General features: G+C 39.1%; 1 protein-coding gene across 3 annotated transcripts in view; it reads left to right on the top strand.

Moving 5' to 3' along the window:
* Positions 1-14,531, top strand: part of NCOA7 (nuclear receptor coactivator 7) — a 245,799-nt gene that overhangs the window by 147,787 nt on the left and 83,481 nt on the right. For all 3 annotated transcript variants that reach the window (XM_006834687.1, XM_006834686.1, XM_006834688.1), the window contains one exon: positions 13,448-13,527. In XM_006834687.1, the coding sequence (XP_006834750.1) occupies positions 13,465-13,527 (63 nt within the window). In that variant the 5' untranslated portion in view covers positions 13,448-13,464. The remainder of the gene's footprint in view (positions 1-13,447; positions 13,528-14,531) is intronic.

Below are 14,531 nucleotides of genomic sequence, written 5' to 3'. Positions count from 1 at the left end.
GGAGGGTCAGAGAAAAAGAGGAAGGCCCCTAATGAGATGGATTGGCCAGGTAGCATCATTGATGGACTCAAGTGTGGCAGCGGTAGTGAGGTTGGCCTAGGAACGGACATTGTTTCATTTTGCTGTGCATGGGGTCTCTATGAGTGGGTTCCGACTCGATGGCACCTGATGACAACAACAGACATCTTTTTGGTATTCTCTGCTTTCAGACAAGATCCACCTGACATCAGCAATGATATCCCCTCATTCCATGTTCTCATCTGAATCCAGCTTGAACCTCTATAAGTTCCCTCTCAGTGTACTCTTGCAGTCATTTTTGAATTATCTTTAGCAAAATTTTACTTGCATATGATATTAATGATATTGTCCCAAGAGTTCCACATTCTGTTGGGTCACGTTTCTTTGGAATTGGCACAAATATGGGTCTCTTCCAATCACTTGACCACCTGTGCTGCATTAGTTATGTTGAAGATGTCCTGGAGCCTTGTTGCCTTCAGTCCACCTTGAGCTTCTTCCTTCAGTACCATTGGCTCTTGATCATATGCTACCTTTTGAAATGATTGAACTTCAACCATTTCTTTGGGTACAGTGTCTTGTGTATTCCTTCCATCTTTTGGTGCTTTCTGTATCATTTAGTATTTTCCCTATTGTTGTTAAGTGCTGTTGAGTCCATTCTGACCCGTAGAGACCCTGTTTCTTAGGAGGACCTGGCGAGTTTGAACCACCAACCTTGTGGTTCAAACTGACTTTGCAGTACAATGCATTAACTCACAACGCCACAATATTACAAATCAAGGCTTGACGTTTTTCTTCAGACTTTTCAGCTTAAGAAATGCTGAGCATGTTCTTCTTTTTTGGTTTTCAAACTCCAGGTCTTTGCACATTTCATTATAATACTTGGTTTTCTCGAGCTGCACTTTGAAAGTTTCTATTCAGCTCTTTAACTCTCCATTTTTTTCTATTTTCTTTAGCATCTCTATGCTGGAGAGCAAGTTTTAGAGTCTTCTAACATCCATTTTGGTTCTTTCCTTCTTTATTGTCTTCTTGATGACCTTTGGCTTTCTTCCTGCATGATGTTTGTGATGTCATCTCACAAGTCCCCTGGTCTTCTGTCATTTGTGTCTAATGCATCAAATCTGTTCTTAAGATGTTCATATTTTGGCTTTTTTTTTTTTGGACTTGTTTCATTTTCTTCAGTTTCAGCCTGAACTGGCATAGGAGTAATTGATGGTCTGGTCCACAGTCTGCTCCTGACCTTGATTTAGCTGATAATATGGAGCTTTTCCATTGTGTCTTCCCACAGATGTAGTCAGTTTGATTTCAGTGAATTCCATGTGTTGTTTAAAAAAGGTATTTGCGATGAAGAAGTCATTGGTATTACAAAATTCTCCTATGCAGTCTGTAACATCATTTCTATCATCAAGGCCATATTTTCCAACTACTGATCCTGCCTCCTTGTGTCCAAACTTTGCATTCCAATCACCAATAATTATCAGTACTTCTTGATTACCTGCTCAATCAATTTTAGGCTGAAGAAATTGGTAGAACTCTTCAATTCATCATCACTGACATTAATGGTTGATATGTAAATTTGAATAATAGTGGTAATAACTCGTCTTTATTGTTGGCATATGGATCACAGACAGCATTATACTTCAGGATAGATCTTGAAATGTTCTCTTTGCTGAGAGTGTGATGCCATTCCTCTTGATCTTGTTCTCAGCATTGCTAAGCATATGATTGTCAGATTCAGAATGGCCAACGCCAGTCCATTTCAGCTCACTAATGCCTAGGATATCGATCTTTATGCGTTCCATTACATTTTTGACAACTTTCAATTTTCCTAAATAAATACTTTGTACATTCCATGCTCCAGTTATTGATGAATGCTTGAAACTGTTTCTCCTCATTTTGTGCTGTGCCCCATCTGCAAGTGAAGGTCCCCAAAGCTTTACTGCATTCACATCATCATGGTGCACTCTGCTCTGAGGAGGCGGCTAGTCCCAGTCACATTTTTAGTGCTGTCCAACCTCACCTTTTGGCATTGTATCTAATAATAATCTCCTGTTACTCATAATGTTTCAATAGTCAATTGCTAACAGTGTTCCACTGCTATCTATAAGGTTTTCCGTGTGTAAACATTCAGAAGTAGTCCACCTCTCCTCCTTCCTAATCTGCCTTATCTGGAAGCTCAGCTGAAACCTGCCTGCCATAAGTGACTCTGCTGGTATTTAAAATTCTGGGGACATAGCTTCTAGCATCACAGCAACACCCAAGCCACCACAGTATGACATACTGACAGAGGAGTGGTGGTTTTCCATACTAACACATTCAAATGTCACTACCTTTTAAACCCTCAATTCTGCCTTTACCCCATTTACAGTTCATCTGCATTTTAGGAGATGACCTTATCCCTACTTGGTGATGGTGGTGGTTATGTGCTGTGGAGTTGATTCCGACCCATAGCGACCCTGTACAGGTTTCCGAGGCTGTAAATCTTTACGGGAGCAGTACGCCTCATCTTTCTCCTGCGGAACAGCTAGTAGTTTCGTACTGCCGACCTTGTGGTTCGCAGCCCAATTCATAACCACTACGCTACCAGAGTTCCTTATTGGTAGGTTAATATCATCTGTCTTAAACTCCCATAGTTTTCCTACTTTGAACTTTAGAAACACTCTGACCGTTTAGTTATCCATTCTCAGGCTTAAACTCTTGGCCTCTCTGCAGCATTTGACATTGTCAGCACTACCTTCTTTCAGTTAAATTTATCTCTTTGATCTCTGTTTTTGTTGAATTGCCTTCTTTGTATTTTCTTGAGCCACATGTCTTTTTTAATAATATGTCTTCCTAAAATCCTGGCTTCAGTTTTCTATTATTCTCTTTAAGTTTATTCTCTTAGTTGTAACCCAATCCAAGACTTCACAGATCACTACTGCAAATGATTTCTTCATGTTTCTCCAGACGCCAGACATTCTGCTGAACATCAGCTTCTCTTGGTCTGTTAACACTTGAACTTTAGCATCCAACCAAAAGTTCCTCCTAGGACTTAACATATTCTATCAATGGCACTAACTTCTTTCAGCTCATTGTTTAAATCTTGAAATGATCCTTATACCATCCTTTTTCTGTCCTTTCTCACATGGTCAGTAGCATCTCTGCTACATTTCTGTCCCCTCTGTCTTTATTTTTGTGGAAGCCTTACTTACCCTTTCCCTCAACTAGACCACAATTCAACTGGTCTTTCTGCCTGGAGTCCATCTCTGGGTGGTCTCAGTCAATCCCATACTGTGTCACAGAGGGCTCTTCTTAATGTGCATCTCTTAACATGTTCTCCTAGTATGTTCCTTCACTTTCTAGTGTCTACCAAATTATGTTTGTCTCTAAATATATCCATCGTAGGGCCACAAATTACCTTTTTTAGCTTGTTGTTAAGTGTCATCACGTCAGTTCTGACTCATAGCAACTCTGTCTTGGGTTTCTGAGGAGTGGCTGGTAGGTTTGAGCTACCAACCTTGTGCTTAGCAGTCCATTGCGTATCCTACAGTGCCACACCTGGACTCCTGTTGTACCTCCCATAAATTACCTAATCCACTCTTTGCTCAGGGAAGATTAGACCACTTGCCCAGTGTATCGTTATTGCCTATGCCTTTCCACCTGCCTCTGTGGCTTTGTTCTATGTTTTTGCCCATGTGGAACTCCCTACCTTCCATGTCTGATAGCCACAGGTTACCCAATTCGTCTAGAGCTGTCCCTAATGCTGTCTCCATAACTAGTTAACTAGCTGCTTTCAGATGACTAAAACTTATGATGATCCTTGTTTGTCAGAGTAGAACTGTGCTCCAGATATTACTTCTTTCTTTTCAAAAATGTTACTTATTTTGCTGTTGTTGAGATTAAACACAACAAAATATACATCATTTCCATAGCTTTTCATAATACCATTTAGTGACATGAATTACATTCTTTGAGTTGTGCAACCATCCCCAGCCTCCTTCTCTGACTTGTTCCTCCCCCATTAACAGATTCACTTCTGGATAAGGTTACTGTCTAGTCTTTGAGTTACTGTTATCTCTTTACTCACATGTATTTTTGTTAGGTACCCTTGAGTTGTTTCCTCATATAGATAGTTCTTAAAATAGCAAAGTGCTCAAGACAGACAATTTTTACTATTTAAGCTAAACTGTTTGGTTTTATGAAGATTTCAGGGGATATTTTTGGTTTAAGGTTTAAAGATTATCTCCGGGCAGTAGTATCAGGTGTCCATCCAACGTTTATGCCTCCAAGAAATCTGGAGTCCATGAGAATTTGAAATTCTGTTTCATATTTTTTTACCTTTCGGTCAGGAATCTTCTATAGAATCTTTGATCAAAATGTTCAGTAACAGTAGCCCGACATCATCCACTTCTGTCTCATGGCCATGGAGGCAGTTGTTCATGGCAGCAGTTCACCACACCTTCCATACCCCTTCTGTTCCTGACTCGCCTTCTTCTGTTGCTCCTGGTGAGCAGAGGCAACCAGTTACTGTGCCTTGGATAGCTGCTCGCAAACTTGTCAGACCCCAAGCACTGTGCAGTAAGCTAGGAGGTACAACAGAAACACTTCACAGGTTATTAGTTAATTAGCCATGGAACCACGACTCTAAACCTCCAAACCAAGAAACCAAATCCCATGAGGTTTCTAGTTGTACATAAGCAGCCTCAGCATCCACAGGGTGTTCAATGGCTGATTTTTCAGAAGTAGATTACCAGAGTTTTCTTCCAAGGCACCTTTGGGTGTATTTCAACATCCAGCCCGTCAGTTAGCAGCTGAATGTGTATCACACTACCTTCTCCATGTACTTTAAATAAAAATACTAGAACTAGCCCTGGTGTGGTACTGTAGGATAAGCACTGGACTGCTAACTTCAAGGCTGGAGGTTCAATCCCACTAGTTGCTCCTTGGAAACATTATACAGGGTCACTATGAGCTGATGTAATAGCAAAGTGTCAAACAGAATAAATTATATTGCCTGTAAGACTGGAGCTCTTCTAAAAAAAAAACCCAAAATATCTATGTGAGACCAGAAGGTTGATATTTATTCTAAAGCAAAGATGATAAAGGAGGCAAGGAAACTAAAGTACTGTAATTGGAACAACCAGAACATAATTAAAAAGAATGTTGACACATTATGAAAAATGTAACTAATGTTACTGAGCAATCTTTGTGGAAATTGTTTGTGGGAATGTAACTTGCTGTGTAAACTTTCACCAAAAACACAATAAAATATTGAAAACACTCATGAAAATACTATAAGTACCCAAACTGTTTAATCCTTCTGTGCCCTGTTTGTTGTTGTTGTTATGTGCCCTGTTTACTCACCTGTAGAATAAAACTAGGGTTGGTACCTACCACATAGGATTGAATTAGATAATACACTTGTAGGATTTGCCACATACCACTGTTGTTGTCTTTAAGTACTGTTGAGTCAGGTTCCAACTCATAGTGGCACTGTATGGTGTTTCTAAGGAGTGGCTGGTGGGATTGAACCGCCAACCTTACCGTTAGCAGTCCAGTGCTTATCTTACCAGCACCACACCAGGACTTCAAATAGTGCTAGGCACAGCATAACTAGCCAAGTAAGGATAACTCTATTCATTTTTTTTTTTTATTATCATCACTATTTTCTGTTTGTGGAAGTGTGGTGGCTCTGTAGGATAAGCATGGAACTTTGAACCACAAGGTTGTGGTGGTTCGAGCCTACTAGTCACTGCACAAGAGAAAGATGAGACTTTTAGCTACTGCAAAGATTTGTAGCTTCAGAAACCATATACAGGGTCACTATGAGTCAGAACCAACTGGATGGCATTTAACAACTTAATTGTTTTGGGTGCTGCTCTATTTTGTCAACCCATAGTGATACTGTATATAATTAAATTTACATTTAAAAAATTGCCAGTAAAATGTTCCTCTCAAAAAAAAAGGGGGGGGTATTAGATTAACTAAAATAACTTCCCCCCCAATTTTATGGAATATAAAAGTAGAAAACAACTGCTTCCAGGTTGTAAAGATTTAAATACTAACATGCCATCATGTCTTCTAGTCTTTATGAAGAAATTTTGTTGTTGATGTTAATTGCCTTCAAGTCAGTTGCAACCCAAAGCACCCCTGTGTGTATAGGGTTTCCAAGGAGCAGCTGGTGAATATGAACGGCCGTCTTTTCCGTTCAAACTGACCTTGCGGTCCTGTGCTTGTTCTACAGCACCACACTAGGACTCCTTATGAAGAATAATGCAGCCTTAATATAGATGAGCAGAAAGGTTGAAAACTTCTTTTGCTTACCCCACATCAATTTGGAGGCCCTTGATTTAAAAGCTTCCTTGTTTCAGTGTTCTTTTCAACATGCAAGAGGCACTAGTAAAGATCACTTTATGTTTTTTAGGATATCTGTGTACTCTTGTCACCTCAGGTATCTTGGGTAGCATTGGACCAGAAAGGAACCCTTAGAAAGAAACTGCTTGTACATACAGACTCATTCAGTTTTTGCCATTTTGGAGTGAGGTGTGTTCCTTTTCAAGTAACAACGTCAGCAGATGTTTGAAGCTGCTTTTCCATCAGCAGTAACAAGATAGGAGATGTGAGAGCAACCAGAGTTAATGCGAAGAGGCTGACTTGGCACAGAAAGCTACATATAAGCAGCAATACCACAGAGAGTCAGGAAGAGCAGTTCTATGCGTGGTACGTGCAGATTCAACACCTGCAGTTCCCATTGTATGTCTGAAATGTACATTTCAGTCATTTGTGCTGGAATTGGAATCATCTGCTTCAGTAAATGCATTTGATTAGGTATTCATTCTCTCAGAGGGAAACTAAAGTCTTCCAATTCTTTTTCTTCCTTTTCTTGGGCCCCTGATGCCTGGAGAGAGAAGAATGTTTCTTTCTTTAAGCCTTAAGTTTCTTTCTTTAAGTCCATTTCCGGGAATCCTCTCAGATTCAGAAGTCAAAAGTCTTGTGTTCACGACACCCCTGGCATTGTATGCCATTGGGAAGGAGGAAGCAGGACTTACGGGCAGTGCACCAGATCCACCTGGGCTGAGGTCAACAAAGGTACTACCCCCCAACTTCTGTAGAACAGGGTAAACTAAGCTGAAGGGCCTGTGTTGCATTCCTGTAGATATTTGTCAATTTTGTCACAAGTACTTCCTTAATTGAACTGGGGAAATCCCTTTCTGAAGACTTAATTTCAAGGTTGGGGCAAATAAGAGGTTCAATTGATTTGCTCTAAAAAAAACTTCTGAGGAACACCTGACTAACTTTCTCCTCTGGCTGCATTTACCTCAAGTTCCTTTAAAGGAAGAGGGTTAGAGTCAGCATTTGGGTAGATATAAAGGGTGTTGAGGAGGCCTGAAAGGGAAATAGCAGTGTCAGTATCACTGGGAGACAGTTCTGCTCTTGGGATAGTAATGGGTCCTAGTCAGAAATACTGGAATTGGAGCTTTGTCCGGAAGCCCAGAAGAGCATGCCTTCTCTTCTGCAGCTCACGTCTCTTCCCAGCTCTCTCCAGGACCAGAAACTTCTCCAGTGCATTGTGGAATAGGTGCTGCAGAGCCCAGATTGGTAAGGTATACAGGATTTCATTTATTATGACAAGATGTTGTTGTTGTTGTTATGTGCCTTGGAGTCGGTTCGGACTCATAGCGACCCTGCACAGGGTTTCCAAGGCTGTTAATCTTTACGGGAGCAGAAAGCGTCATCTTTCTCCCACGGAGCAGCTGGTAGTTTCGAACTGCTGACCTTGCGGTTCGCAGCTCGATTCGTAACCACTATGCTACTAGTCATCTTTAAAACTCTTTACTAGAACAGTTAGCAAAGAAATTTTACTTTGTGCTACAGTGAAATGAAGACAATTAAATTAGATCCTGAGAATTTCCAGTTGCTCTCCCTTGTATATTGTGCAAACTTTAAAATGTACTATTGATTTTGAAGCTTTAACAGGTACGTGTGACTTGATCAGTATAGGGTTGTCTCGCAACCAAAACTCATCAGGCTGATTTGACCTATACTGGGAAATTTATTGAACCAAACATGCCAGGTATAAGCTATCTCAAGTATCTCCAAATCTTAGACTGCAGCTGAGCAAAGAGTTGGTGTCTTGTATATAGTATTCCATACTATATCTATAGGGGAATATAGATAATGATTTGTAGCTTGTGGAAGGGTGTGTTTACAGAAGCTGCCACAGATGGGAAGAGGGAAGTAACTTCTAGAAACAGGAAACACCTGCAAAGGTATATGAAGAGGCTGTTTTGAAAGCAAGAGTCTCTCTAGTGACAGCTCATTATGGTGACATTGAGAAGGGGCAGGAGTACCCAACAAAGAGAGTGCAGATGAGAAATAAAAAGGAGTAAACAACATTTAATCTAATGCCAGAGAAGGTGAAAGAATGTTCCTGGAATATAAGCATGAAGTATCCAACTTCCATGTTTACAAAACAAAAACAAACCATTATTTTTTATGGTCTTCAGAAAAAAGAAAGAATAGTTTTGTTGGGTTTTTTTGTATTTACTGCCTACCTGCCCAGAATGATACAAACCAATTTTCACAGTTTTTATGCAGGATAATGCACTGGACTGCATGGTCTGTTTGAACCACAAGGTCGGTGGTACAAACTCCACAGCCAATCCTCAGAAACCCTACACAAGGTTGCTATGAGTCAGAAACAACTCAATAGCACTTAACAACAGTCTTATAAAAGAGTTGAAAAATACTGTGATTGTGTTACTGAGAAGGTGTGTTAGAAGTTTTTTATCAAGGAAATGGCTTCCAGTTATAGAGTCCCAGGTCCCCCATGGAAGAGAGAGGGGGAGCCTTTCTATAGTGTCCATTATATTGGGAACAATCCATACCCCAAGGAAACATCCCTCCAAATGATTGGCTGCTCATAGTCACTCACCTTAGAGCTAACTATGCCTTTATTAGGTTTCATCACCATGGGACTAAGCACATCCCAACTGATAAGCCTCTGGAAATCCTGGCCTAGTCAAGTTGACACAAAACCTTAATCATTACAGAAGGCTATGTGGAGATTTCCTTAGTTTAGTTGGATATCTGAATATCTAAAAAATTCAGATATGTGATTAGCTATTATTGTTGTTATTAAGTGCCCTTGAGTTAGTTCCAACTCACAGAGACCTTGTGTAGGGGTTTCCAAGGAGCAGCTTGGTGGGTTTGAACCACCAACCTTGCAGTTACAAATCTAGCACTTATCCTAAAGCACCATACCAAGAATCCAGGTTGGTTGGTTAGTGGGGTGCCATGAAGTTGGTTCTGATTCAGAGCGACCCTGTACAGGGTTTCTGAGGCTGTAAATATTTACAGGAGCAGAAAACCTCATTTTTCTCCCATGGAACAGCTGGTAGTTTCGAACTGACCTTGAGGTTAGCATGCCAATTCATAACCACTAACTCTGGTTGTGGCTTATCCTACAAGTACCACAAGATTCCTCATATCTTTTGTATTGAGCCCTGGTGTGGCTTTGTGGGCTAATGCGCTGGACTGCAAAGTCGCTTTGAACCACAAGGACAGCAATACAGGGTCACCATGGGTCGGAATCAGCTCGAAGGCACTTAACAACAACAGCATTGTTGTATTATTGTTGTTATGTGCCATTGAGTCAGTTCTGACTCATAGTAACACTAAATAGGGTTTCAGAGGAGAGGCTGGTGGGTTTGAACTGCCAACCTTGTGGTTCTCAGTCCAGTGCTTATCCTATAATTCCACACCGGGAATCCAATATCTATTAGTCCCATCTAAATATCTATGAGTCTCTTCTTCTTGAAGTAAATTAGATGTGACCACCAAAATATTAGAGGGTGTTTTTTAATGTCCCATAGAATTTTCAAGGTCTCTGGTTCTCTCATTAGCCTTATTTGAACATGTTGTTGGTGTTAAGTACCGTCGAGTCAGTTTCGACCCATAGCGATCCTGAACAGGGTTTCCGAGGCTGTAAATCTTTATGGGAGCAGATCGCCTCATCTTTCTCCTGCGGAGCAGCTGGTAGTTTTGAACTGCTGACCTTGCGGTTCTCAGTCCGATTCGTAACCATAGAGATGTCTAAAATATGACTCTAATGATACCATCTATTTAAATATATTTCTCTCTCTCTCTTTTCTAAACTGCATGAAGGAAAATTTTTAAAGCCAGATACCATCTCACTTGTATCAACTCTTTTCATGTTTCTGTTACCTTCCAGGTCTTAGCAGTACACTCATATTTGTTGTTGTGTTGTTGTTGTGTTGTTGTTGGATGCCATCAGGTTGGTACTGACTCATAGTGACCTTATGCACAACAGAACAAAACACCACCTGGTCCTGCACCAACCTCATAGTCATTGCAACGCTTGAGCCCACATCTGCTGCCACTGTGCCAATCCATCTCTTTGGAGGTCTTCCTCTTTTTATCTGATCCTTCACTTTATCAAGTTTGATGTCCTTCTCCAGGGACTGGACCCTCCTAATATATTATATGTCCGAAATATGATAGGCAAAGTCTGGCTAGCCTGACTTCTAAGAACCATTCTGGCTGTACTTCTTATGACACAGATTTGTTTGTTGTTTTGGCAGTCCATGGTACCTTCAATATTCTCTTCCAACACCATAACTCAAATGAATCAATTCTTCTATTGTCTTCCTTTTTCACTGTCCAACTTTCACATTCATTCATATGAGGTTATTGAAAATTCCATGGCTTGGGTCAGGTGCACCTTAGTCCTCAAGCTGACATCTTTGTTCTTCAACACTTAAAAGAGGTCTTGTGCAGCATATTTGCCTAATGCAATATGTCATTTGATTTCTTCATTGCTGCCTCCATGAATGTTGATAGTTGATCAGAGCAAAATGAAGTCTTTGATAATTCAGTCGTTTCTCCATTTAGCATGATGGTATTTATTGGTTCAGTAGTGAGGATTTTTGTTTCTTTACATAGAGGTGCAACCCATACTGAAGGCTGTAGTCTGATCTTCATCACTAAGTATTTTAAGTCCTTTTTCTCTTTCAGAAAGTAAGTTTGTATCATCTGCATATCAAAGGGTGTTAATAAGTCTTCCTATAATCCTGGTGCCATGTTCTTTTTTATATGATCCAGATTCCCAGATTATTTGCTCAGCATACAGATTGAATAAGTATGGTAAAATAATACAATCCTGGTGCACACCTTTCCTAATCTTAAACCATTCATTGTTCTCTTATTCTGTTCTGTGTATAGGTTCCTGATGAGCACAATTAAGTGTTCTGGAATACTTACTTTCCACAGTGTTGTCCGTAATCTGTCATGATTCACACAATTGAAGGCCTTTATGTAGCCACTAAAGCACAAGTAAATATCTTTCTGGTAGTCTCTGCTTTCATCCAAGGTCCATTCTGACACCAGCAATGCCACATCTTCTTCTGAATCCAGCTTGAACCTCTAGCAGTTCTTTGTCAGTGTACTGTTGCAGCCATTTTTTCATTATTTTTAGCAAAGTTTTACTTGCATGCAATATTAATGATATTGTTTGATTATTTCCACATTCTATTGGATCACCTCTCTTTGGAATGAACAAAATTATAGATCTCTTCCAATCAGTTGGCCAGGTAGCTGTCTTCTAGATTTCTTGATATAGATTTAACATACTTCTGTTTCTTGAAATATTTTTATTTATATTCCATCAGTTCCTGGAGCCTTTTTCTTTCTTTGCCAGTGCCTTCAGTACACCTTGGACTTCTTTCTTCAGTATCATTAACTCTTGATCATATGTTACCTCTTGAAATGGTTGAACATCAATCATTTATTTTTGGTATAGTGACTCTGTATATTCCTTTCATCTTCTTTTTATGCATTCTGTGTCGTTCAATATTTTGCCCACAAAATCCTTCAATATTTCTAGTAGAGACCTGAATTTTCTTCTTCAGTTCTCTCAACTTGATTATATGTAGATGGTCTTATATTGTTGGTGTGTGTGTGGCCTAAGGTGTAGAGGGTGGAGTTAATCCCATTTCTCGGTTCATGATGTCATCCCTGGTCAGAGTTGAGGTGAGTTCCTTTTATTTATTCATAAATTCCCTTTCATGGTCACTTCCTACTAACTTTTTCTTCATCACATCCCATACCCTAATCTATTGTACTTAATGTATAGCTTTTTATTTGTATAGGGGTGTATGTCCATTACAAATATGTATTTTTTTTTTAAAGTTTGTACATTTTAATGGTACATAAATGATAGTGTTTTGCGTATCTTGTTCTGTCTCTCTTGATTTGAGGATGTTGCTGTTTGTACTTGAAATCTGTTATTTCTAATCACCATGTGGTGCCACAGAGTGTGTACCCACTGTCACACTGTGATGAACACTGTGTTGACACTGTGATCAACAGATGAAGCGTGTTACCTTATGGTACATGTAAAGTTTATACCTCTAGGGAAGATATACTGCTCTGAGTCAGATTGTTGGGTCATCCAGGGCTTATACTTAATTTACTGGCATAGCTATACCATTTCCTATATCTCATAATAATTCACATCTTTATCAACACTAAAATTATCCAGCTTTTTTTTTTTTTTGCCAGGCTAGTACATATAAAGTGGTACTTTGTTTCAATTTGCATTTTTCCCATCACATGTAAGTTGGAATCTCTTTTTATAGTTAATTCTGTTTTATATCCTTAAGGGTCACCAAGAGTTAGAATTGACTCAACAGTGGTAGGTGTGGGTTTGGGTTTTCTTGTCACTTAAGTTTGCACTCATTACAGTATATCTCTAGTGTTAAGAAATCTGAGTAACATGAGGTTAGGATAATATATCAAGCTGCATTTAACTGCAGCAGTTAGGTTGAATCATATGCAACTATCAATAATTAACTGGTTCTGACCTACAAAAACAGCAAAAAGCTATGATTCAATCCAATATGTTGTTGGATAGTTAGATAGTGTTGGATAGATGGTGTTTCTAGCTTTTCATTATTACAAATAATATTGCATTGACCATATGCTTTAACAAATAGCATTTTTCTTTATTTGAATTTTTCCGTAGGGTAAATTCCTAAGAGATCACTGAGTCAGAAAAAGAACATTTTAGGGGCTGTTGCTACATATTGCCAAGTATCTCTCTGAAAGGGCTGTGCTGATTTGCAGTGTGTTTCATTTATATCAAGACTACACTGGTTTTACTCTATTTACTATCATGTTAATAGCTAAATAATAACCTCATACTGGCTTTATTTTATTAGAGTTAGCATTAATCGTTTATTCATATGTTCGTTGTCTGATGGTATGCTTTCATGACTATGACCCATTTGTGCCCTTAATCTACTTTTTTATTAAGTGTTTTGTTTCTTTTTCTAAAAAATCAGTTTGAAAGTGGCTCTTGTATACTGTAAACTAACCCTGTCTTCAATTAATGAAAATGAATTTATTCATTTGTATACAATTTATTCTTCAGATGACAATCAGAACAAAATGCATGATAAAAAAGAAAAGAAGATGGTGGTTCAGAAGCCACATGGCACTGTGGAATACACTGTAAGTATGAACAGAGTGCTATGAACATTTGTTAACACTAATAGATTTGCATAGTGGTTTTCCATGACACATCCTGCCGCTCTCTGTTTGCATTCCTGTTGTGCACCTAGTAAAAATGAGGTCTGTGACCTGTAGTAGAAGTTTCTCTTCCCTCTGTACTTTCTTATTTGTTGGTGTATTTTTTCTTAAGGATGAATTCTTTATTGCAAATCTTGGTTTCAAGTTAATAGAATATTTCATGAAATAAACTTGTTCTTGGTAATCTTATGAGTTCACCATTGTAATTTTTGGGATTATAAAATTATCCAGAGTAAAATTATCCAATGTTAGTAAATTGCATGGCACTGTGGCAATGGGTTATTTATCCTCATAGCTCATTTTACACAGCACATAGATATACTAGAATTAAAAACTTTTTCAGGAAGAGAACAGAAAGAATCAAAGGAAAACCGTATAGCTTTTACAAATATTCATAATAGCAAAGCCAGCATAAAATATGGTTGTCTATAAAATGGAATGATTAGTAATCAAAACTTAATAAAGTACTTATAGATGCTGGAACATAAGTAAGCCTCAGAAACATGCTCGGTCCCATACACAAAAGGAAAATAGAGACAAGATAAGCAGTTGTCAGATAATTGGAGTAGGATGGGATATTCCTTTAGAGGTTGACATAAAAGAGAATTATCTAAAACTATTTCTGTATTTCAAAAATATCCCTCCAAAGAACGGAGAGTGGGACCCTACCCAGAGAAGCAGTGAGGCCTGAGATGGAGGCAGAGAAGACGATGTGAAGAGGTGGAGTGGCTGGGGACTTGAGATCCAGAGAGGGAAAGGGGTTGCATGCTGAGGACCGTGGGGGTGGGGAGGGGGGTTGGCAAGCTTGCAGGGTGATAATTCATGGACGGGATGGTAACTATGGTAATGAAACGATGTATGATAGAATGAATGTAAAACTAATGTTCTCCCACTTAAACTATCACACAATTCACAATAAAACATTT

The sequence above is a fragment of the Chrysochloris asiatica genome, unplaced genomic scaffold (genome assembly GCF_000296735.1).
Source record: "Chrysochloris asiatica unplaced genomic scaffold, ChrAsi1.0 scaffold00013, whole genome shotgun sequence".
NCBI lineage: Eukaryota > Metazoa > Chordata > Mammalia > Afrosoricida > Chrysochloridae > Chrysochloris > Chrysochloris asiatica.
The sequence above is the reverse complement of the archived record's forward strand: the minus strand, read 5'-3'. Positions and strand labels throughout refer to the sequence as shown.